Source organism: Peromyscus eremicus, chromosome 5 (assembly GCF_949786415.1).
Source record: "Peromyscus eremicus chromosome 5, PerEre_H2_v1, whole genome shotgun sequence".
NCBI classification, from domain to species: Eukaryota; Metazoa; Chordata; class Mammalia; order Rodentia; family Cricetidae; genus Peromyscus; species Peromyscus eremicus.
The window spans coordinates 29,494,393-29,519,219 of record NC_081420.1 but is presented as its reverse complement, the minus strand read 5'-3'; the positions used below and the strand labels follow the sequence as shown (position 1 = coordinate 29,519,219).

At 46.3% G+C, this 24,827-nt stretch overlaps 2 protein-coding genes across 3 annotated transcripts in view; one reads left to right on the top strand and one right to left on the bottom strand.

Annotated features, from left to right (window-relative positions):
* The window catches only part of Bphl (biphenyl hydrolase like), a 34,655-nt gene extending 21,120 nt beyond the window's left edge, over positions 1–13,535 (top strand). For both annotated transcript variants that reach the window (XM_059263203.1, XM_059263204.1), the window contains 3 exons: positions 548–679; positions 3,912–4,035; positions 12,997–13,535. In XM_059263203.1, the coding sequence (XP_059119186.1) occupies positions 548–679; positions 3,912–4,035; positions 12,997–13,084 (344 nt within the window). In that variant the 3' untranslated portion in view covers positions 13,085–13,535. The remainder of the gene's footprint in view (positions 1–547; positions 680–3,911; positions 4,036–12,996) is intronic.
* A 24-nt stretch (positions 13,536–13,559) lies between these two features.
* LOC131911228 (tubulin beta-2A chain) lies at positions 13,560–17,323 on the bottom strand. Its single transcript, XM_059263202.1, has 4 exons — positions 17,181–17,323; positions 15,858–15,966; positions 15,461–15,571; positions 13,560–14,810 (listed from the first exon to the last, which is right to left on the bottom strand). Exons 1-4 carry the CDS (start codon positions 17,235–17,237, stop codon positions 13,750–13,752), a joined length of 1,338 nt encoding a protein of 445 aa, XP_059119185.1. The 5' UTR covers positions 17,238–17,323; the 3' UTR covers positions 13,560–13,749.
* Between the last annotated feature and the right edge of the window lie 7,504 nt (positions 17,324–24,827).

Here is a 24,827-nt window from a genome sequence, read left to right as displayed (position 1 = left end):
GTTTCAATATTAGAGAAAACTGTTATACAACACTTTAGGAACCGAGAGATAACTATAATGCCATTCTTACTCTGGAGACACCAATTAGAGAAATGTTTTCCTTTTATGTTAATATCTTTAGCAGACAGTGTTCAACTCAGGTCTGATTTCATTCAGTCACTAATGAGTTATCATGTTATTCTTGTGGGAAGCCCAGCCTAGAGTCTGATGTGTAACAAGGCATAAACCAAAAAGGTTTGCACTGGGCACACATCCCTAAGGGAAAGATGGACGGTCAAGCACAAGGCAGAAGGCCTTCAAAAACAGTGACAAGTGCTGAGTAGAGAAGGAAAGTCACAGAGAGCATGCAGGTGTGTGTATGGGGGGGGCTCTCTAACATCTGATCAGAGACCTAGAGGATGTGAGTGAGCCACGAGGGTACTGGGAAAGGTCTTCCAAGCAGGTGGGACAGTGAGCATGAGGCCCAGAGGTGGCCTAGCTTGGGTTACTTGAAGTAATACCTTAGTCTGAGACCAGACACATCCTTGTCCACCCCTCTGTTTTTCAGGTATCCGAGATGTTTCTAAATGGAGTGAGAAGACAAGGAAACCTCTGGAAGCCCTATATGGATATGACTACTTTGCCAAAACCTGTGAGAAGTGGGTGGATGGCATAAACCAGTTTAAACATCTGCCAGATGGTAAGTTGCGTGGACTAATGGTTCATTTGCTAATTGCAGGGGGTGCTTGAGTTCCTCCCTTGATTTCCCAGCATTCCTCCATAATGAACAAGCACACCCATTATCCTCACACTGTTAATGTGTGAACAAAGACAGAGGTTTTTGTACAATAAAACGAGCCCTTGTGTAATAAGTGTAAATGCCGGACAGGACCATGGGACTAAAGGTTCATGTTGAGGCTTTAACAGCTGTCTGTCCATTGTCTTCAGTCCTTCACATATGTGGCAGCACAAATCTGTCCTCCAGAAACCTGTTTCTACTTTCTAATTGAAGAACAGGTCAATAGAAGGAGAGCCACCACACAGACATTTTTTCTGTCTGGATGGGCCCACCCTCTCCTCATCTTACTTCTAGGGCAAAGCAGGAGGAAGTCTCTGCCATGTTCTTCAGCCCCAGCAGAGCCAGAGAGGGGAAAAGACTGTTCAATTCTCTTTTCAACTTCAGAGCCAAGTAATACATAACCTTAGCTGTGGACAAGTACCTCCTTTTGTTTATCTTAAAAACTAATAAGATTCCCAGTAAGAATTAACATCTTTAAGCAGATTTCAAAGTTTATTTTTATATAGCTATGTGCTTAGTCAGCTTTCTGGCACTATGACAAACACCTGAGATAATCAGCTAACTGAGAGGAAAAGTGTATTGTGACTTAGTTCTGAGGGTTCTGGTCCATAACTAGGGAGACCCACTGCCTCTAAAGCTTGGTGGTGCAATGCATCATGGTAGGAGAGCTTGGCAAGGCAAAGCCATTTACCTCATGGGCAAAAGGAAAAAGGGGAAGAGACTGGAGTGCACCTCTCCTCCAAAGGCACACCACTATGTCCTATGAGCTTTCACTAGGCCCCACCTCTTAAAGCTCCCACCACTCTCTCCTGCTTCATGCTGGGAAACAAGCTCTAACATGAGAACCTGGGGGAACATTAAGATCCAAACTGTAGCAAGCTGCTTGGAATCGATGTTTCCCCTCTCTTCTTTTTAGTTTTGTAATTGCTACAAAAATAGAGTAGCTGAGATTGAATGTTGGAGACATTGTTACAGAATGCTTGTATTTGAAGGGACAGTTGATCTATTAGGTAATCCTTTCCAGCATGAATCATCTGTAACGTCAAAACTTTTGCAATGAAAGGGACTTTGGAAATGTTACGCGTCTGGTTTAAGTTCAAAGGAGCAAATCCATGCCTTATAATGATCCTGTTGAAATGCAATTTTTCATCCATAGTAACAAGTCCTAAGAATGTGTTTCTTTGCATCTTAAAACAACAGAAAAAAAATGCCATTAAGCCAACGAGTCAGTTCTCCATGAAAGCGAGCACACTGAGAAGTGTAGTCTGGTGCTTTCTGGGAGAAGGCCACGAAGAGATGGAAATAGTGTTACACTGACAGTTCAGAAGCACGTCCTAACATAGAGAACCCAATGTGGAAATCATCTTAGAGCAGGACTTAGTAGTTCATCTCCCTTCTGTATTTATTGCTCTGACAGGAGTCTTTTGTTCATGGCTGTGTGCTCAGGTTTACAGACACTTGGTCCAGCATGGGTGATTGCACAGCTGTGGAGTCATCAGGGCCTGGATGTGAGGTCTTGGCTTGCTGTCAGAATGGCTTTGGGCAGTGACTTGATTTCTAGAGAGTATATTAATACATACCTCATTAAGTTTTGAGGATATTAAGTGAGGTAATAAATATTCAGCTATGGTAGGGTACTATGGACAGTTATTATGAAAATGCTACTACTGTGATTTTTAAAAAAGCACCTAATTTACAAATGTTTGTCAATGTTGAATGAGTTAAAATGTAAGAGCTAGCCTGGCATGGTGGCATGTGCCATTAATCACAGCACTTGGGAGGCAGAGACAGATGAATCTGTGAGTTTGAGGCCAGTCTGGTCTATATAGTAAGTTCCAGTCCATCCAGAAATACACAGAGAGATCCTGTCTCAAAATTAAAAAAAAAAAAATACAAGTGCCGTAAGCATTTCCCTAGCCTGCATTACCATATACAGCAGGCAGTTGTAGAGCTGGCCTTCATCAGCATCACCCCACACAGCTGGCAAGTGTCTGCTGCGCAAAGCAGTGTGTCCCCGGTCGATGGGTCACGCTCCCTTGGCGGAGAGCAATCACCAGCTGGAAAGAAGGGCAGGGGCTTGGTGTCTGGTGGGCAGTGCCACACGCACTGGCTCCCAGCCTGCTCAGTTATATAGCACCATCCTTTTGGAACAGGCAGAGATGGGAGGGCAGAGGAGGAAGGAGCTAGTAGCATGGATACCAGAACCTTCAACACTGCTGACCCTATGTGTAACCTCGTAATAGCCACAGGCAACTGTGATTATTGCTGCTTGAGACTGAAGCTCTACCTGGCTAGGAGCCACCAAGGTGTGGTACTCGGGGTGTCCCTAACGCATAAGCACTGAAGAGTAACTTGTGTCCTGTGTACAGGCTAACTTCACGGTGAAGTCCCTGCATCCTGAGGACTGGCTAGGCCTTCAGTCATTGAGACACAACCTCAAAGGAGATTTCAAATGCCAGGCATCATCAACATGACTGACAGGCTGCCTCTTTGTAACATAAGACTTGTGAAGTTTTTTTTTTTTATTTGTTTGCTTATTTCATTTTTCTACCAGTTTACATGAATAATGAATTCAAATCAGGAAAAGCTGTTTATTTACTAGTAGAGCATCACAACAAGCAAGCAGAGCACAGAAATAGAAGAGGGAAGACTGAGAATGTTAAAACTGGAAGGAACCCCAGGTCGAACTAGCTTCCACTGACAGGGAAGCCACGATGCAGAGGGACACGCGTGTCAGCGGATTACCTTGGAAAGGCTTACCTTGACTTGAGTTCTGGAGGTTCCCAGTCATGAGAAAGCAAGCGCTCTCGTTGTTTTGCGTCTGTGGTAAGGTACGGGGGGCACTTGGTGGAGCAAAGCTGGTCACATCCCAAGTCAGAGAGTGAAAAGGGAAGAGAGAGTAGGCTAGGGTTCCACAGTCCCCTCAGGTGCATGTCGCCAAAGAGAAGGATGTCTCACAAGGCCACACCCTGAGGCTTTCACCACTTGCTAATGGCACCTCTCTGGGGACCAAGCCATTGGTGCCTTTGGGAAGCATTGAGGACCAAAATCTATCAGTGCGTCTCTGCAGAGTTCTGCTTCCTCCCTGCGGAGAGACTGTGCTAAGGGGATTCCCTGTGCTCTTTTCCCTCAGGTAACATCTGTCGGCACTTGCTGCCCCTGGTCCAGTGCCCAACCCTCATCGTGCACGGGGAGAAGGACCCATTGGTCCCACGTTTTCACGCTGACTTCCTTCACGAGCATGTGAAAGGGTCACGGTAAGTCTCGTCACAGCCTCTGAAACTCCTGGTGGCCTCAAAGCCTCCGAGGAAGTGAGAGAAGCCATAGGAAGGAAAAGAAGTGGGAGAAGTGGGGGTCAGGGTGCATGCTCCCCATTTGGAAAGAGAGTGCCACTGGGCACAGAGGACCTGAGCTCTGGGCCCTGGGGATCCTCAGCAGAGGGACTCTGGTAAATGTTTTTGAGCACAGTGAGGCCATATGTTCCTGGGCACTGAGCTTGTGAACAGAGGTGGAATTTTTCTGTCCTGACCTCCTAGTCCCAAATGAACATACAAAAGCTTATATTAATTACAAAATGCTCAGCCAATAGCTCAGGCTTATTATTATTATTTTTTTTGGGGGGGGGTTTCAAGACAGGGTTTCTCTGTGTAGCTTTGCGCCTTTCCTGGAACTCACTTGGTAGCCCAGGCTGGCCTCGAACTCACAGAGATCCGCCTGGCTCTGCCTGCCGAGTGCTGGGATTAAAGGCGTGCGCCACCACCGCCCAGCTTTCAGGCTTATTATTAAGTAGCTTTTACATTTCAGTTAACTCATTTCTGTTCATCTATATGTTGCCACGTGGCCCATGGCTTTACCAGTCCTCTGCTTTACCAGTCCTCTGCATCTTGCTTCCTGGGCAGCTCATGTGCATCTCTTCCAATTCCACCCTCCTTCATCCCAGTCCTGTTTGATTGTCCTGCCTAACTTTATCCTGCCTTGCCATAGGCCAAACAGCTTTATTATTAACCAATGAGAGTGATACATATTCATAGCATACAGAAGGATCATCCCAGAGCAGAGCTCTGTAACAAGAGAAACACTTTAGATTTGTAACACCATTGGTAACAATTCAATATACCTTGGGATTTTTAGCTCATTTAAAAACAATAACAATAAAAAACACCCATAAAACCAAACCAAGAAAGCAAATTGTCCTTTGCTAGCCACCCACATGGATATAGTTATATTCTATATTTAACTCTGAAGCCTTTTTGTCACTAAAATTATATTGTGAGCTCTACAAGTTGTATCCATCTTAAATATGTACTCAGCCCCTCCATGCACCTGATTTTGATGCCTGTGGAGGGCCAGTACTGCTTAGCAAACTGAGCACCTAGCTCAGGTCCCTGTCCTCAAAGTCCCTGAAGCCAAGTGGAGAAAGCTGGTGCCCAAGCTGCTCCAATGCCTGTGATAGAGTCTTCTCAGTGATTCTTAACAGTGGGCTTCTCTGGGGACTTGGAAGTAAGGGGAGGGAGTGTTTCTTATTCCACAGCAAAATACAATTACATAGTAATTCATGTATCTCCCTATATATGAAGTGTGTGTGTGTGTGTGTGTGTGTGTGTGTGTGTGTGTGTGTGTGTAATTCTTTACATTGAAAGGACATTCTTCATCCTACCTAGTCCTTCTGTAGCAGTTCAGCCATGAGTTAAACAAGCGTGAGAACATGATCAGGAATAGCAAGCACTTTGGGAAGGTTGTAAAGTAAGTGGAGAATGAAGGTAGAAGTTAGATTAAAATTACACTGTGAGTAAACTAGAAGTTCATAGTAAATAAGGCGTTTTCAAACTTGACTTTTATAAAATTATAATAATACTAAGCCATGGTTGTGGCACAAAATCCAAATAGTTTATTTTCTTATTAATCTCCCAGATGTTTTCTGTTCATCTCAGCCTCTGTTTTATTTTAATTTTATACATTTAGAGTATGCAATGTGGTATTTCCATGTAGAATTTTGTATTTTAAAGATATTTGGAAAAGTAGTTCCATTTTTAGATGAGATTTCAAGGCTGGTCGATGTCAAACAGTGTTTTAAGCTATTTAGTTAGTAAATGACAAGTTCTATATTTTCCTAAACAGAACTTTTTCACCACAGCACAAATGTCTCTCATGAATGTCATAATGACACAGCCCATGCTGGGTGGCCTGGCTAACTGTCTTCTGCTTCAGAAATGACTGGTTTTTACACACTGACCCTCATGATAAATGCAGAGGCTTCCCTTAAGGAGCCAGGCTCACTAAACGTCTGTCTGTGAGAAAGTTTAGCCTAGGAATTCTGTTCCAAACCTATCTCCTAGCAACAGAATACATCAATATTGGAGGAAAATGTGCCCTTCCTGTACATTTGGTGGAAATCATTTTCTCATAACAGTATTCATTGGAACTCACGGGTTGGAGGTAAAATGTTATTAGCAACAGTTCTCTAAACTGGTCTATGTTTCCCACTCCTTTTGCTAAAAGAGCACTTTATGTTGGTTGGGTCCCTACAAGACCATGGCTGGCTTCTTTGGGAGCCCGAGAAGGAAACTGGATTCCTAGAGCTGCAAATCCCTGCTGTGCATCTGCACCAGGGCTTCTGAGGCAGGACAGCTGCACACCTTGCCAGACACATCTTTAACTACACTTAAAGGCGTAGTCTGTCCTCACAGGATTTTGCCAAGAAGCACTTACTGTATATGAGTCACACCATGCTGCTTTTACCTCCTTGGAAGGAGACCAGCCTCCAGCTTTGTTAATCTGTCTCCTTCCCCTCTCTTTTCTCTCTTCATAGGAGAGGAATCATAGTCTCTTAAAAGCAAGGAGGCCTTTGTTTTAACTTTTTAGTTTTAGGCAGCTGCACTTCTCCCACCAAAACTCTGGTATAAACCCCACAGTCAGAGCTGTTCTGATTGCAGCAGTAAGGTGAACAGACCCTGTCTTTGGAGTCCTCGTGCCTAGATCCTAGTTTCAGGGCTCCCGTGTAGCCAGACCTCCCTCCTGGCTGAAGGACTTCCTGCCTGGCTTGTCTGCCAGCCTCTGGGTGGACATTCCCCATTACAAAGCCTACAGCAGCCCCAGCAGCCATCCAAGAAATCTTGTCGAGCGGTAATTGGTACCCATCGTACCCTAGAGCTGGTGTGAAGAGGCTCTGGGAGGCAACAGAGCTAGACTGCCTGGAGAGGCTGTGACTTCACAGCTAGGTCAAGCCACTGTGCTGTAGCCCAGCTAGCTTGACTACCACAACAAAGTTCGAGAGTTCCTGCCTTAGCTGTCTTCTAAGAAAGACTTTCAACTCTGCAGTAATGTCAGAGCATCCCCCATGCAGCCACCAGCTCTCCATGTTCAGTTCAGAGTTCACTGAACGACATGACATTCTCAACACTTTATTATAACTCAAGGTTCCTGCCACTGGACATGATTTTGCACAACTGTAGGCTGTAAGTGTTCTGAACGTATTTAAGGTAGGTAAGGCTAAGATGTAGTGTTTGGCAATATAGATCCATTAGGTGCATTTTTATTTAGAGTATTTTATTAATTTTTTTTCTGCATTGCTGAGGGTGAGATCAGGGCCTCACACATGCTAAATATGTGTTCTGCCACTAAGCAACACCCTCAGCCTCAAGATTGTCAACATGTGGTAGCTTCATGAAGACATCATCCCATTACAACACAAACATCCATCTTCTCTCAGTTCTAGAGATGTTGACAGAGCAAGTCTCTTCCGAGTCCTCTCTCCCCAGCTCATAGACGGTCTTTTCTCTGATCCTGTGACCCAACTGGCTTTCCTTATAAAGACACTAGTCATAATGAATCAGGATATGACCACATTTTGAACTAAGTCACTTCTTTAAAGATGCTGAAATTTCAGCATGTGATTGGGGTTGGGAGAGCAGTTCATTCTATGAAAGTGTTTTTGAGAAGGCTTCAGATCTCAGGAGTTAACAGAAGCCGGAGTCTGCATTTCAGGTCATGGCTCAATATCTCCCACTCAGGGAAGCTTCCTTACCCCATGGCCACATGGCTCCTTATTCATACCTTTTAAGACAGCTCCCAGCATGTGATTGCATTTTTATCCTATAGAATAGCTCTCTCAGGATATAACCTAACACATCTTACAGGCTCTGTGCATGTCGGGGGAGGGAGGAGGAAGGAAGGGCAAAGGCAAAAAGCTTGTGTACAAACAGGAGCAGAGAGCACCCAGAGAGCAGAGTCTGTAGTGGCCCAGCTGCATGGTGAGTCAGGCTTGGGAGCCAGGCAAGTGGGAGAGAACGGGGTAAAGTCAGTGTGTACAGAGCAACATTGCAGGTTATGTCAACCAAGAGGAAAAGACAAGGGAGTCCTGTCTGGAAATGAAAGGATGCTGAGTGGCATTTGTGGCCTTGAGATTAAGAGCACTGGAGGGTTATTTGACTATGCACCCTTGAGCATTGCAAGTGACATCTCTAGCTTGTTTTCTGGTATGTAAATTGTAGGTGCAAGGTAATAATGTCTCAACCTGACTTTCAATGGATTGAACCAGCTCCACTTACATTAGGAAGGGCAATTACCTTACTCAGCCTATGGATTCAGGTCTTGATGTCATTCCCAAACACATTCAAGAATAGCCGCAATATTTTCTCATCAAATATCTGGGCACCCTGAGATCCAGTCAAACTGATATGTGAAATTAACCATGTCTGTGGGGAAGACTTGACAGGCACATGCTCCCCTTCACAGGATTCTTGGACTTGGGTGGCTTTCCTGGAGAATGTGTTAACAGAGTAGAGGCGAGGGGCAGAAATGGTCATCTAGGTAGGTGGTGGCTAGTTACTGTGTTCTTGTCTGGGTCACTGAAGGGAGGGAAGGCCTCTTTCTGGGGCTTCTTTGGCTCGGCAAGTCTAGCCACCAATGTAAAATGTCTTGGCCTACTGGAACAGTGTGAATTGGAACATGATGGTGAAATTGGTTCACAATAGCAACTGAGTTCTTTTTCTCAGTCTTATAGCAAAGCAAGACCAGGGGCCCGGGGAGGGAGAGGCTGATGGACGGCACCCACTGCGGCCTGTACTTTTATACCACATCTTGTTGGGAGCTCCCACCTTCATGTCCAGGTGATTCCTACCCTGGAGGAGCTTAGCAGAGGAGAGCAGTCAGCTAGGCTCCCCTGTGGCCACAGGGTTAGCTCCAAACAGAAGTCACTAGTGCTTACTAGGCTGAGGCCTTTTCCATTCAAAACGAGCAGAGGCTGACCCTTTCTAGGCAAATCTTAAACACTTTTTTTTTTTTTTTTTTTGCAAAACTTTTCTGAAGGGAAAAAAAATCTTCCTATTGGAGATTTTATGTCAACCAATAAATTGTGCTTCTTGAGTCAGAATATTCATTAATTTGCTGTGCTTAGTTAGAGCCTTCCTAAGGACTTACCAATAGCAGACATCAATGAAATGCCTTCAAACTGGTGCCTGTGGATGCATCCTTTCTTTTGGTCCCCATGATAATCTCAGGGGTACCATTACTACCCCATTTTCCAGGGGAAAAATGGTGGCTCTGGGTGAGGGTGTAACTGCTGGTGCTGAGGCCATGCTGCCTCCATAGAGCCCTTCACCCGCTGATGACCCCCTCAGTTTATGTCCATCTCTCACTGCAGTTGGTAGGCCCCAGCTGGATCCCTGGTGTCTCAGCAGGTTTGGGAAAGCATTGTCCTCCACACACCAGACCTGATGGAAGTGCTCCAAGGGAGGCGTGTCCCCCCTCCCCACACCACAATGATTGAATTTCTTTCCCATGAGTGAGACACGATTATAAGATTTAAGAAAAGAAGCCTCCCCTTGAGATGTCTGCCCCCAACCCCCAAACGTCTAGTAGGGTAATGTCTGGGATGTGGTACCTTCTAGCTTCACTAGTAGGAAGAAGTTTGTAGTTCTCACATCTTTGCCTTTTCCTTAGGACTTTCTCAAAGGCATGATCAATAAAAAAAAGACATTCCATATCTGTTATGGGCTTTGGAGATCTGCCATTGAAGGATGAGGAAAAGGTCTGTGTAGCCTGTTGCTGTCCCGTTTCATGATGGACAGGAGCCCCTCACAAAGAATCAGCTGCTCTTTTGGTTTCCAGAGAAAGCAGAGTTGCATACAGTCCTCCTGGCTGACTTATAGGTTCAGAACATATTGAGGATTTTGTCACATTCATTCAGAGTAAAGATGCTAGAGCACATTCATTATGGCCTTGTCACTAGTGGACAGCTCTCACAGTTTTGTTTGAAAGCTGAAAATAGTGAGACTGGAGACAAAATGGTGCCAGTGAGATCAGCGTCTCATGCCACCATGACTGAGAGGCGCTGGATCAGCAGAGCTGAGATGACCACTGGGTTTACCCCAAATTTCACAGCTTCTTCCCAAGAGATCTAGACTTTCCAAAGACGCCACATGCTATAGGACCCCTCCCCTGCAAATAGGAACTTTAAACCTATAGGGCTCCTTCACGATGCTGCACGAATCCTAAGTGGCCTTATAATAAAAACCCAGAGCCAGATATTGGGGTAAATGCTGAAAGACCAGAGAGACAAAGCAACAAGCCTCAGCCATTTCTCACCTCGCCAACTCCACGAATCCTCTGAGTCAATGCCTCTGAGTCCTGAGCCGAAAGGGTCTTTAGTTCCTGTCTTATCAAGCCTTATATGCTTTTCTCTGCCCAGCCATCTCACTTTCTATCTCAGCCTTCCTAGTGCTGGGATTAATGGCACGTGTGCTTCCCAAATACTGGTAGCAAAAGCATGAGATCTCAAGTGCTGCGATTAAAGGTGTGTGTCACCACTGCCTGGATCTGTTTCTTTTAAACTGGATTAATCTCATGTAGTCTAGGGTGGCCTTGAACTCACAGAGATCCAGATAGATCTCTGCCTCCAGAGTGCTAGGATTAAAAGTGTGTGCCACCACTGCCTGACCTCTATGGCTAATTCTGTGGCTAGTTCTGTCCTCCGATCTTCAGGCAAGCTTTATTAGAGTACAACAAAGTATCACCACATCACGGCCATCGGAGACGTGTGTTTAGTGGTAAGCTTTCCTACTGATTTTCCTGGAGAACGTGATTGTTTGAAAGCCACTCATTGGGGCATGTGCACCCTTTTGTTGCCTGGGTAAGAACTGGGTCAGCAGCAGAGCAGCTGCCTGGCCAAGTGTTTATGCCTGGCTGTTCTGGTCCTGTTCCCATGAGGATTCACAGCAGCTTCCACAGAGTGAAGGGAGGATTTACACTAAGAACTTGGAAAGGCATCAAGGAGAACCATTTTCTCCGTACTTTCATCAGCCTATCCATCCGTCCATCCATTTATCCATCCACCTACCCATCCACTCATTCACCCACCCGTTGTCCATCCAAGCATCCACTAAAGCACCCACCTGGCATCAAGAGTAGTTCTCTCATTTTTTAATATAAAGAATCTCATGTTTGTTTTCCCAAGATCTAGAGATGTTGTAGAAAAACTTTAGGCTTCACCGCATAGCTAAAAGAAAGTGGGGTGGGGGGATTCACAGCTGGCCTCTTCCTGTGCTTCTTGGGAACAGGGAAATTGTAGAAACAGGGCGGAACAGATGACAGCTGAGTTGGCTATCTCTAGATGTACTTCAGGATGGTTAGGTCAGGGTTTCTTGGCCTCTGAACCCAGCTTAATTGAGATAAATGGTTGTAGTTTGACTTACACTTGTCCTTCTGTTACCCTAGCATCCTGGGAAACAGTCTTTTCTGTATCCTAAAACCTGCAGCTTTGAGCATCCCTGCAGCCCACGCCTGTGTGTGCAGCTGGGTCATCTTTGGGACTAGTATAACTCATCCCTTCTAAGAAGCACCTTTTAAACTTAAAAGATTCTGGTTATTATTAATAGCATTATTAATCTTGCAGCTGCATCTAAAAGATACCCTCAGTATATATTCCCTTTTCACTTGATTTTCTTGGTCCTCCCACCCCAGCCATTGGCATAGCTGAGTTGCAGGAGGCCCAGCATCTTCTGAGGGTGGCTGCCTCCCCCTCCCCCCCACCCCACCCCACCCCCGCCCCACCCCGGAGTCCTCCCAATTGCCTGCTGAGTTGCTAAGAGCCATCATCAGTACTGCTGCTGAAAGACCAGAGAAGCACAGAATGCATCATTGGAATTTTGCTCCAGTCTAGTTCTTCTGACACCCAGTTGTCACTGTAGACAGCATGGCTTGAACTTGAGCTTGCCTCCTAAAAGCTCTGTTTAAACTCTATCTCTTCACTTTAGAAGCAAATAGAGAATATTTTTTAATTGTATTTTTTTAAATTGCAAATCAGTCTCCTCTTTGACCCACATCAGATTAAATGCAAGAAGCCTTTCCAGGACAGAGGGGTCCACCAAAGACACGATGTGACAGCTGCAGAAGTAGCTCTGCACACATGGCTGCAGATGAGCCCCGTTACCCACCCCGAATTCCTGAGGCATTTTTCCATCCGTCTGCTGGCTGTAGTCAGGCTTACTTGCTCTGTAGTCTGAACACGACAGGATGGCTTGGAACCTTGCATGGAGGCTGCTGTTGGCTAAGAATTCCTGTTAGGCTTGCCCACTATGCAGATACAAAAAAAAAACAAAAAAAAAAAAAAAAAAAACAAACCTCACCTGTGCAACTCAGTGAATTCTGACCATTTCTTATTTTTGTCATCTTTCCTTTTAAGAGTTAGGATTGCAGTCGGTCACTATCATCCCTGTTATTTTTGTAATCATTTCTCCAATAAAATCATTTCCCCAATTTAAAAACACATTTGTTAAAAATGGATTTTTAGGGGCTGGAGAGATGGCTCAGAGGTTAAGAGCACTGACTGCTCTTCCAGAGGTCCTGAGTTCAATTCCCAGCACCCACATGGTGGCTCACAACCATCTGCAATGAGATCTGGCACCCTCTTCTGTATACATAATAAATAAATAAATCTTTAAAAAAAAAAAAAAAAAATGGATTTTTAAAGTAATTACCAGGTCACCTTCTCCACTGTTTTCGAGTCAAACCATGTTTGTTACAATCCCAAACATATTGTCACTGTTCAGTGATGGCTGCATGGTCTATTTCTGGGGTGGTCAGAATTTCCTTAAGGAGTTCACCCTGGCATTCACATTCATGGGAAGCTGATATAGTTCTGAAAGATTCTCATGAAGTGTTGACGAGGTGGAAGCATTTTAAATATGTACAACTGATCAAAAGCTTGGTTTGTTTCATAGGTTGCACCTAATGCCAGAAGGCAAGCATAATCTGCATTTACGTTTTGCAAACGAATTCAACAAGTTGGCAGAAGACTTTCTACAATGAAATTACAAGAAGCCTTTGGGTGATGCTGTACTAAAGGATCATGTCCTTGTCTGTTAACCAGGATGCTCCAGAATGCCTTCCTTGCCTTTCTCCTCAGTTCACACACCTGCCAGGCTTTCTATACTCCCCATGATATGACTCTATGCAAGTAGGAAAAATAGCATACCCAAATCAGGTTATAGTTTTAATTGCTGCAAAAAATGAGTGTTGGCATTTTAAACATTAAATTATGATTTTCTATCATTGTCATAAAAATAAATTCTTACCATAATTTATTTTCAAATAAATTTTATGTGAAAACTTTGTAGTGTTTACATTTACTCAAAAGCTGGGTTTGTCTTAGTCCTTTATTCATAGGATATCTGGAATGCTAACAATTAAAACATTAAGCAAAAGTCCCACAGTATTATCCCCTGAAGCTTTGTATTTCCATTAAAAAAAAAAAAAAGAATGTCAAGGAAAAAAGGACCACAGGTATTATACACATGCTTTTTATTAGTATAGATATCTTAGACAATACTGAAATCTTGAAAGGAGGTCCACACTATTACGTCAACAGTGAATTTCTGACAGAGGCAAACTGAGCACCATAATTTACAAGTAGAAAGACCATGCTGGAGGACAACAGAAGTTCACTAAGGGTGCACAAGGTATCTGAGAAGTTCTTAAGCCTCATCCTCACCCTCCTCCTCCTCGAACTCGCCCTGCTCATCAGCCGTGGCATCCTGGTACTGCTGGTATTCAGACACCAGGTCGTTCATGTTGCTCTCTGCCTCGGTGAACTCCATCTCATCCATGCCCTCACCCGTGTACCAGTGCAGGAAGGCCTTGCGCCGGAACATGGCAGTGAACTGCTCCGAGATGCGCTTAAACAGCTCCTGGATGGCAGTGCTGTTGCCAATGAAGGTGGCTGACATCTTGAGGCCTCGAGGAGGGATGTCACACACGGCCGTCTTCACGTTGTTGGGGATCCACTCCACGAAGTAGCTGCTGTTCTTGTTCTGCACGTTGAGCATCTGCTCATCCACCTCCTTCATGGACATGCGGCCACGGAAGATGGCGGCCACGGTCAGGTAGCGGCCATGGCGCGGGTCACAGGCGGCCATCATATTCTTGGAGTCGAACATCTGCTGAGTGAGCTCAGGCACCGTCAGGGCTCTGTACTGCTGGCTGCCCCTGCTGGTCAGAGGTGCGAAGCCTGGCATGAAGAAGTGCAGGCGTGGGAAGGGCACCATGTTCACAGCCAGCTTGCGCAGGTCTGCATTCAGCTGGCCTGGGAAGCGCAGGCAGGTGGTCACCCCACTCATGGTGGCTGACACCAGGTGGTTGAGGTCGCCATATGTGGGTGTGGTCAGCTTGAGGGTGCGGAAGCAGATGTCATACAGGGCCTCGTTGTCAATGGAATAGGTTTCATCTGTGTTCTCTACCAGCTGGTGCACAGAGAGGGTGGCATTATAGGGCTCCACCACAGTGTCAGAGACCTTGGGAGAGGGCATGACACTGAAGGTGTTCATGATGCGGTCTGGGTACTCCTCCCGGATCTTGCTGATGAGCAGGGTCCCCATGCCTGAGCCAGTGCCTCCCCCCAGTGAGTGGGTCAGCTGGAAGCCCTGGAGACAGTCACAGCTTTCAGACTCCTTCCTCACTACATCCAGGACGGAGTCCACCAGCTCAGCACCCTCTGTGTAGTGGCCCTTGGCCCAGTTATTTCCTGCACCACTCTGGCCTGCAAGAGAGAAAGAGAACATTAGACACTTAGGAAGTCAGGGTGATGTCATTGGACTATGAAGAAAAGGAAAAACTGGCCTTAGAAAACATTCAGTACTCTTTTGTATACACTGTATTACAGGAAGGAAATATTGTCAATGTATCAAGGACCTCAAAAACCCTGGGGATCATAATAAAGTAAGAATCAAGTTGAAGAGGACACATTTTAATAATACTCAATAGCTTCTAAAATTAAACATAGGGAACATTCTGTAAATACTCTTAATTAGGTATAATTAAAGAGGCAGGGCAAGACAGCTCTAAGCACTTGGTCTACACCACCTTGGTCACTGAAGTGGTTACCTGGCATCACTGGTCCTTTGAAATCACCTGCAGCCTGTGATGCCCTCTTTGAAGACTTTCATCCTCTCCACCCCTCCCCCTAGAGGCTGCTCCTCATGGAGGCCTTTCACAGCCCCTACAGGCCCACACTCTCCTCTGAGCTGTCAAGAGTGAACAGACATGATATTGTCAGCTGCATAGGTGAGGTCAGGACTTGTGGTCTGTGGACACAGGCTCAGCTGGGCACTGCACACAGAACTATAAAGCCCATGGCTGCTGGGAAGGGGTGAGTCATTTGGCCAGCTCTCATGGAGCATGACGACTTACCAAAAACAAAGTTGTCTGGCCTGAAGATCTGGCCAAAGGGTCCTGACCTCACTGAGTCCATGGTGCCCGGCTCCAGGTCCACCAGGATGGCCCGAGGTACGTATTTGTTGCCTGTGGGGACAAAAGCTGACTTACAACTGGGCTTGGCAAGGAGATAGATGTAGCAGCATAGTTCATTACAGAAATCCTAGCATTGAGACAAAGGAAGAAAAAGAAAATGGAGACATGAAGCATGCAGAAGTCTTTGGGAGCTACAAAGTGCTTTTATTTAATTTATTTAATTTTTGCAGTTGGCATTTTAAATGAGATGCAAAAAGCATTTCCTTGTTGTTTGCATGCTCCTAGGCCACTTCCTCTGCCACAGTATGGAAAGCAAGGCTGACATCCAAACCCTTACCAGCAGCTTCATTGTAGTACACATTGATTCTCTCCAGCTGCAAATCGCTGTCACCATGGTAACTGCCAGTGGGGTCGATGCCATGCTCATCGCTTATCACCTCCCAAAACTGAAATGCAGAGAATCACATCATGCTTAGGATCCTAACTGCTGCCCAGAAAGGCCTTGGTCAGACAGCGGGCAAGAGCCTAGGGAGCTGCTGGCCCCTATGTGTTTGGGCATCAGCTGCCGCAGAGGGTCTTGGAAATGCGCAGTGAGTGCATCGGCCATATTATGACCACAGATGCAGGGCTGGGAGGAGCCTGGAGAAGGAAGTGGGCACAGCAGCTCCCCTGCCAGAACTGCAGAGGCAGCAATTCTCTCACTCCAGACAGGGTTGAATGTTACTACTACATACAGGCTGATGGATGGGGATGGGCAGAAGGGAAGATCAGGTGCCCCGCCCCCTGCGCCTCGTGGGATCAATGACTCCTGGCACAGACTTCATGGCAGCTTTCAACAGCCCGGTTTTATACCACTGACCTACATATTGGCTTTTGGGTATTAACCTCGGGCTAGGAATGTTCCGGATGGGCAGCACAATCCTACAAGGGGTGCCTGGCAGCCCTGGAAAAAGCTGGCCATCCTGAGGATACAGCCTCCATTGTGACTTGGCAGCAGGAAAGGGGGTGGGGAGGTTGGGTGGGCAATATGGCGGTGTTGAAAGAGACCACGTCCTTGTACAGGCGCCCGCCCACACCCATGTCGAATGCCCACTGCTGCCTCCAGGCTGCAGTTGGGTCTCACAGCCCCATTTCTGTGCAGTCACCTGCCGTCTCACAGACGAGAAAGACGACCAGTGCATTTTATGTAAAGTCTAGAGGAGCACTTGTAAGGGAATTCGTCTAACACCCTCGTCTGTTGGCCCAAAGAGACGCCTCTGTAACATCTGTCAACCCAATGACACTGCATTTTTTTCATTCATATGACAGACAAAAAAAAATATACAAATTACATTTGACATGAGGTTCTCAACACATGTGACAGTGACCCCCGACCCAAATTTCAGAGACGAAAAAACCCAGAGGAATGTCAGCTGCATCCCGCAGAAGGGTTGTGTCCCAAAGCCATGTAATGGACCTTGATTTAAGACACCCTGTCACGCTCATCGTGGCAGGTTGAACGGCTTTCAGGACCTGGCCCGCCCAGTAGCCAGCGGCAGAATGCGTCACTGGCCCGGGCTCCTCTGGGTTCCCTAGGCTCGACTCAGTCCCCGGCTCACAACCTTGGGACCCCCGCCCGAGCGGGCGACCCCACCCACTCCCTCCCCAGGGGCGCGCCCACCTTAGCGCCGATCTGGTTGCCGCACTGGCCCGCCTGGATGTGCACGATCTCTCGCATGGTGCTGGCTGCTGAAGGGTAGAGGCGCTGGCCCTCGGAGCAGTGCGTAGACAGAGGGCTGGGGAGCGCAAAGACCTGTCGCCCTCCCCCAGCTCAGCCTTTTATACCCGGGGACCCGCCCGGCCGCGCTGACGTTATGGGGGCAGGGCCGAGGGGCGGAGCGGCAGGGACTGCGGCACCGCGAGAGGGAGCCGGGGCGCGGTGCGAGGTGCAGGGGTGCTCGCCCTGCATCCAGCGTCCTAGCGCTACTGCGTCCCTTGGCCGATCCTGCTGACTTCCTCTCAGCATCCACCTGAGCTGCTCCGCCACTGGCGAGACCTTTGGGCCACACTATGGTTCCTCTCCCATCTCGCCCACTCCCTACCACTCAGGGACTAGAGATTGGGGTCCCGCCTCCCTGGTAGCAGGACAGGAGTCGCCTCGCTCTTGGAGTTGGAGCCCAGAACTGAAGATGCATACTTCACTAGATGTCAATCTGAGCAGGGGCAGGTGCATCTTGGGCTGATGACTGAACTCCCTCCCCATTCTCTTTCAAGTCTGGGTGGTAACTGAGGGGAGTTAAACTGCAGACTGGGTACCGCTTGGGAGGAAGAGGGGATGTTCCGGAGAGGTGCTGGGCTGCTTTTTCAAGGACAGAGAGGATGCGCTCTACAGGTCGATTGCTGGGCTGGGGGAGGAAAAGTGCAGATTTGTCATAGGTCTGCTCTGAACTCTTGGGTCCTCAAAGCCTCTTAAATGTCGAAATTTCTCCATGCGTGCACGTGAGCGAGAGAGCGAGGAAGACGAAAGGATGAGTCTAATATAACGCTGAGGTCAAGTGTACTCCTTCCAAACCTTAGGCCACCTGCGAGGTAATTTTGGTTGCTGTTAGCCATAGGTGGCTATTGAGCTCTTGAAACACAGGGTCCCTTCCTGAATTGAGATGTTGCTGTGTGAGATACACAATGGTTTTCATGGGCTTGGTAAGTTAGCCAAAGAACTCCACTGATAACAGGTCACAATGATCATGTTTGGATACAATGTCTGAAATATTTTTTTAAATGATTCACTTTTATAAATAATGATAGCCAGAAAAATAAAAAATCCTGGTGTGGTCCACATTCAGGTCTCACGTTACATTTCTCTTGGTTAGTACTGCTCTACAGCACGCATCATAATTACCCTGATTCTGCCTGTCAGAAAAGCAAGGTTTGCAGCTACAAAGCCAGAAAGCCAAGGAACCTGCATTCTTCCTATTAGCAGAAACCCTGGGTGAGTTTCAAAGGTTTGGTGTGAGGGCTGGACCAACAGGAGTTATTCTTCGTTGGGTTTGGAACAGTGGACAGGTAAACAGGAGCCTCCACCTTTTCCTCTTGGGAGCCAGTTTCTTCAAACATTAAATAATTATAGGTGCCTTGGAGCTGGCTTTGTGAGCAGGAAATGAGAAGGTATATATGAAAGCAGGCTGCGTTTATAAAGCAAAGATGCTTCCATAAAGTACAAGGTGATGCTGTTGTAAAGGTGGATCCTGCTTGCCATATTAATATTGGGTCATTCGCTGAGGTGAAGCCACAAACCAGTCACTCACGAATTAGCCCGGGCTAAGTCCCATATTCATGGGCTCTGCTTCAGGGAACCAGCCCTCCAGGCTCCTCCATTCTAGCAGGCAGGCAGTGCCTTCTCAGATGGGAATGGATGTCCTCAATGCTCTTCTCTCTCCCACATACCGCCACTGAGTATCAGCTGGATAACCTGTCAGCTGTTGGGTCCCCACTGGCAGGTTATCCAGCTGATACTCAGGGACAAGCCTTGGCCTTCATCTCTTCCCCATTCTGCCTTCAGTTCCATTTCTTGGCTCTTTGTGATCAGCTAGAACCTTCCAGACCCTCTGCAGAAAAGGCCCTGCTTTGGAGAATGTCACTGGTTATGGCATTTTACAAAGTTTTCCTGGAGAGAGTTGCCCATTGGCCTGTGTTGCTTCATTCATGGTGGAAGTTTAAGGCCAAGAGGAACAGATGATATGACTCTGAAGGGATGACCCTGGGATGTGGGGTTCCCCTAGCAGACAGAGACTAGGTCACCTCAGGGAGTGTGGCTTTTCTACTGTTTATTCTCTGCGTCCTCCAGCATTTCCCCTTTGAGCCTACCTCACCAGGCAGAAATACTGTGCTGAGAGACAAGCAGCATTCAGTGTGCTCTGGACACTGAGTAAGTGAACAGTGACTGTGTTGCTCGGGGCAGGCACAGGCTCCTGAAGACCATCTGCTTTGGGCATTATCTGGAGGCAGCCTGCTTCCGCCATTGGGCGCCCAGCCCTGATGTCTATTAGTGTATAGTCAGGGAAACACAGATTTTAAACAATGCCTGCCCTGCCCGGAGTGACTCATCTGAGGGCTGTTTGCTTTCCTCTGTCTCTCTCTCCCCAGTATGACTATCCAAACTCCATCACACTATCATACCACAAGGCATGGCTGCTTTGTGGCGCTCAGAGCGCATGACAGGAGGAAATGAGCCAAGTAATTCTCCCTGTTCTCAAACAGGTCTCTGAAGAGCTTTGTGAAAAACAATTAGCCCTCCCTCCTTTTAATTGTTTTTCTCATTTAAAAGGGGGCAGTTCTGCTGGCTACTGGGCAGGTGATGTATGGTAAGGGACAACAGTGTCCTCCAATCATAGGCCATTTCCTGATGTTACCAGCATCATCCCTGCCCTGAAGGCGTTGCAGGGTAGCAATGACAAAAATGTAGACTAGAGGGTGGATGGCTGAGCATGGATTCAGGTCTTACCCTTCTCTCATTCTGCCCAGTTTCCCTTCTGACCTTCACCAGGCTCCACCACGAAGGGTCCCAGTGAGAAAGCTTTGGGGAACAGTGTTCTGTGGGTGTATGTTAGTTGCAACCTTGACTGATGCTCCTTCTGTAGGTGACAGACATACTTGAGACAGATTTGTCAGCCCACTTATAAGGGACCTAAAATTTTGAAAACATTAGTTTCAGCATTAACTCCAAGCAAATCTATTGATTTTGCATCAGATAACAATAATTTAGAGTAAATGTGTAGTGATAGTTTCCAACCACCTTCAAGGACGTGTCAGGAACTTTTTACAAGTATAAATTCCCTCTGTAGATGGAAGAGGCTCCTCCTGGCCAGAGGCTGAACTCATCTTAAGCTCTAATTCCACAAATATTTGTTATGGACATGCTTCTTGGCTATAAAATTTAAAAATTTAGAGCTGGCAAATAGCTCATCAAGTAGAGATGTTTGCTATACAAGCCTGGCCACTGAGTTCGATCCCCAGAACCCCCGTGAAGGTGGACAGAGGGAACCGACTTCACAAAAAGTTGTCCTTTGATTTTCACATGCATGTGCATGTACTTGGGCACATGTGCACATACACAAAATCATTTTTATTTTAAAAATTAGAAAGTGTTAAGAGGTCTAGTGTATCCACTCGTCTCTAGATGTGTAGTGTGTGTTTCACTAATGATTTGTTTGTTTGTTTATTTTTCTCTGTGTAGCCCTGGCTGTCCTGGAACTCACTTTGTAGACCAGGCTGCCTCTGCCTCCCAAGTGTTGGGATTAAAGGCGTGCGCCACCACCCTGCTCACTATCGATATTTGATGGTAGTAGCTTCCTTTTTCCTCCATTTGTGGGTGGAGGTGTTTTTGTTCCTTCTGAACATAATTTTAATGTTTGCCTTTGTGATTAGGAACAAATGCTATCTTCTTATTCCTTGACTTAAATCAGATACAATGTTACAAAGTCTCAGACATATGCAAACTTCCCCCAGCTGCTGTCAAGCTCCTCATCACTTAGACACACCAAGTCCACAGAATGAATTGTTTCATATGCCTAAGGCTGTTAGTGTGAAGGGAAGAATCACCCCCACCTCATTCCCTGGCTGGTAAGAGCACAGACCACACAGGCTGAGTGAGTGGGTGCAAATCCCAAAGGCCTAACCTCTGTGTACCCACTTCCTCGTCTGTGAACTGCAAATAACCATATTACCAGCCCTCTGCATCTGTAGATTCATCTAACCATATTTAAGGAGTCAAAATTATTTGAAATAAATGCTCCCAACTGGGCGTGTATCAACTTTGTTGTCATTGTCTAAACAATACGACACACACAGTAAATACAACATGATATGTGTAATGTCAGGCTTTGTTAGTAATCTAGAAATAATCTGTAGTCTAAACGAGGCTGTGCATAGGCTGTGAAGAGTCTGTACTATTTTATATAAGAGACTTGAGTATCTAATGGACTCCTGGAGCCCATTTCCATGACACTGAGGGACAACTGTACCTCCCTGGGGCTGTTACAAAGACTGAACAGACCAATGCGTAACAGCAGTTACAATCCCACCTGCCACATAGCAAATGTTGGTTACATACATCTGAGTGATTGCAGCTGGCATGATCATTTCCTCTCTACCCTCCCCACCCCCACCCCCCCTACCCCCGCTTCTCTGCCTTCTTCTCTCCCTCCCCCACTCAGGGAGCTTGCATTCCTTATTATTCTTGCCACTGTGGCAAAATACCTGATAAAACAAGACAGGGAGGATTTATTTGGGCCCCTGATTGCAGAGGGTTCGGTGTGCATTCCTTCTGTTCCATATGCTCCTGCGTAAGTCAGAATCAGCTCATGTCAGTGCCACAGTTTGTACCGTCCATATCCCCTAGATGCTCTTGCATTAAAGGCTTGATTGCTGGCTTCTGGTCCTATAAGGGGGCAGTGGAACCTTTAAGAGGTGGGGTCTAGTAGAAGGAAGTTAGATCATTGAGAGAATACCCTTGAAGGGATGTTGGGACTCTGGCCCCACCTCCTCCCAGTCTTTCAATTCTTAGCCACCATTCACAGAACATTTTCCTTCACCATCAGTTCCCACCCTAATGTACCCACATCCACCGCAGGCCACAAAGCAATGAGTCAACCGATCATGGACCGAACTGCTAAAATTAGAAGCCAAGTGAAACGTTCTTCCTCCTGACATTTGTTTCATCCCTGGCATTTTGTCTCAGGGACAGGAAGCTGACTGACACAACTACTTTCTATATGATGCTCTAGTTCAGTGGTTCTCAACCTGTGGGTGGAGATATCAGATATCCTGCATATCATTAACAATGCATAACAGTAGCAAAACTACAGTTATGAAGTAGCAACAAAAATAATTTTATGGCTGGCAGTCACCACAACATGGGGGACTGTATTAAAGGGTTGCAGCACTAAGAAGGTTGAGAACCATTGTTCTACTTAACTGAATCTTTTCTGTCCTCTGTGCCCCATGCTGTTGTGGGCACACCCTCCTGTCACCTGATGTACTCTTGGTCCGTGAGAAGGGACTGCAGATGTGACAAAACAGTGGCATTCTTAAGCAGCCGGTTGAAGCATCCTTTGAATGTTCCTCTCTACACCCAAGCCCCTTGGGTCTGCAGGTCCCCAGAGGACCCCCTGCACCACGCAGGGCAGTAGAGTGAGGCACCCTAACCTGTGAGAGACCTTGTTCCCATTTCTTTGCAACATTGTTTCCCTCATCACCTATTCACAGAACACAGGCTTTCGCATCACAACCAAGATCTGTTTTGCCAAGGAATTTGGGTGGGGCTGAACATGCCACCCTCCATCCTGCCAAGCTAGTGTAGAAAACACTATTCAGTTCTTCCAGAACATTCCAGAGCCCCAGATCTGCTCAGTTTTGCTTTCAAGGCAAATAGCAACTCGGGCAGGTTGACATCAATATTTTCTTTTCGTCTGAAGGGAAGGATGCCAGTTGTTTGCACAGAGCCTAATAATTCCGCCTTTGCTGAAAGTGTGCAGGGCAGAGTTTTGCAGCAAATATTCGCAAGCGTGGGGGAGAGAGCCTGGCTCGGAGATGGCTGCCCTGAGTGTTCATCCACGAGGTCCTTTCCCGGCCACACTGCTGTACTTCAGCCTCTGATTCAGAAACGATCCTTCCTTCCCTGTCCCTACCATGGTGGGTGCTGCTTTCTCAAGAACAGTCTGTATGGGAGGCTGAATCCAAGGGGAAGTGCTTTCAAAACACCAATCGACATCCTTTAGCTAAAAAGGAATATTGAAATAATCGTTTCAAAAGTGTTTATCAGCCTGAGAGCACTTCAGACCTGAAAACAAAACAAAAACAAAAACAAACAACAACAACAAACTGCCCAGGGCCGCCCTGACTGTATAACTGGGACCTTCAGAAAAATCCCAAATCGTTTCTGGTTGTTATGTCCCTTTATATCCCAGATTAACCTCAGAAACAGCAGACTAATTGGAAGGGGTGCTGCTTCGCATCTGTCACTATAGATTTGTTCAATGCCACATGTACAAAACAGTCCTAAGCACTATCTTCAAATATCAGATGTAAGATGAATTTTAAAGGTTTTTTCTATAGTTGGCCTATGTAGCCCATGCACATGACACATCCATGGAACCAACCAGTCACGGATAAAATGTATCCAAAAATAACAGAAAGAGGTGTCAACACTGAGCATGTGCAGGTAGTTTTCCTGTCATGCTAAACAACTATTTGCCTAGCTTTGCCATCGTATCAGGGATTATCAGTAATCTAGAGACAACACACAGCAAACAGGAGGAAGTGTGTGGGTTATATGCAAACATCTGACCATTTTATTGGCATCCACAGGGATCTTGGGACCAATCTCCTTGGATACCAAGAAGTAACAGTGTTCATAGCCCCAAATGTTGCTACTAATGTAATACCACCAATACTTCATGGCTATTCTAACACGAAGCATGCATGTTAGAAATACATATATATTCATTACAATGAATATATATATATTCATTATAATGAATCTATATGACCTTTCTAAAGTTTATTAGGATGTTTTCCTCCATTATAATGAACCTATGTGACCTCTCCAAAGTTTATTAGCCAGATCACCTTTGTCATTTGGCACTACAAACAAAGTGCTTACTAACGAATGAGCTAAGTTATTTACCCTGTGATAAGCACAGGTTTATCTGAGACCAAAGATCATGTTATTTCCATTCTACACAGTCCATGTCTGTTAGGCAGGTTCTAAGATGACCCCTTCTCCAACTGTTCAAACACTAATCTAAGTACTGCTGGGATGGGTTTTTATAGGCAGGTTTCACATCAGTTTGCCTTAAGGTTTCCTGGGTAGGCTGTCTCTAATGGTCCCCCCAAAACAAGACTGTTAGCAGCTGTGACAGAAGAGCACCTCAGTTTGGACCATCAGGCTCAGTGTGCTCGCCTGTTGACCTCAAAGAGAGGGCTACTGTGTCACAGAGAATGGCTAGACACTTGCAGATATGGAGAGCAGTCTTTGGTGAACAGCAGTAGAGATGAGAAGGCCCTCAGATGAATTGTGTGAAAAGAGCCTCTGAGCTTCAGATGACGGTGTAGACCAGGATGGTCCACTCTGTGATGTCCTGAGGAAGGGACTCATCTTCAATGCTAGGTTCCTGATCCCTGGAGACTGTACAATGATTGTTTCACTTTTAGCTGCTCAGTTTGTAGTGACTTACTACACAGGAATACAGAACTAGCAAGGTTGTCCTTCAGTACCCATGGGAAAGGGTTATATAAACCTGCAGATGTATGTCCCCTCCATACAGCAGTT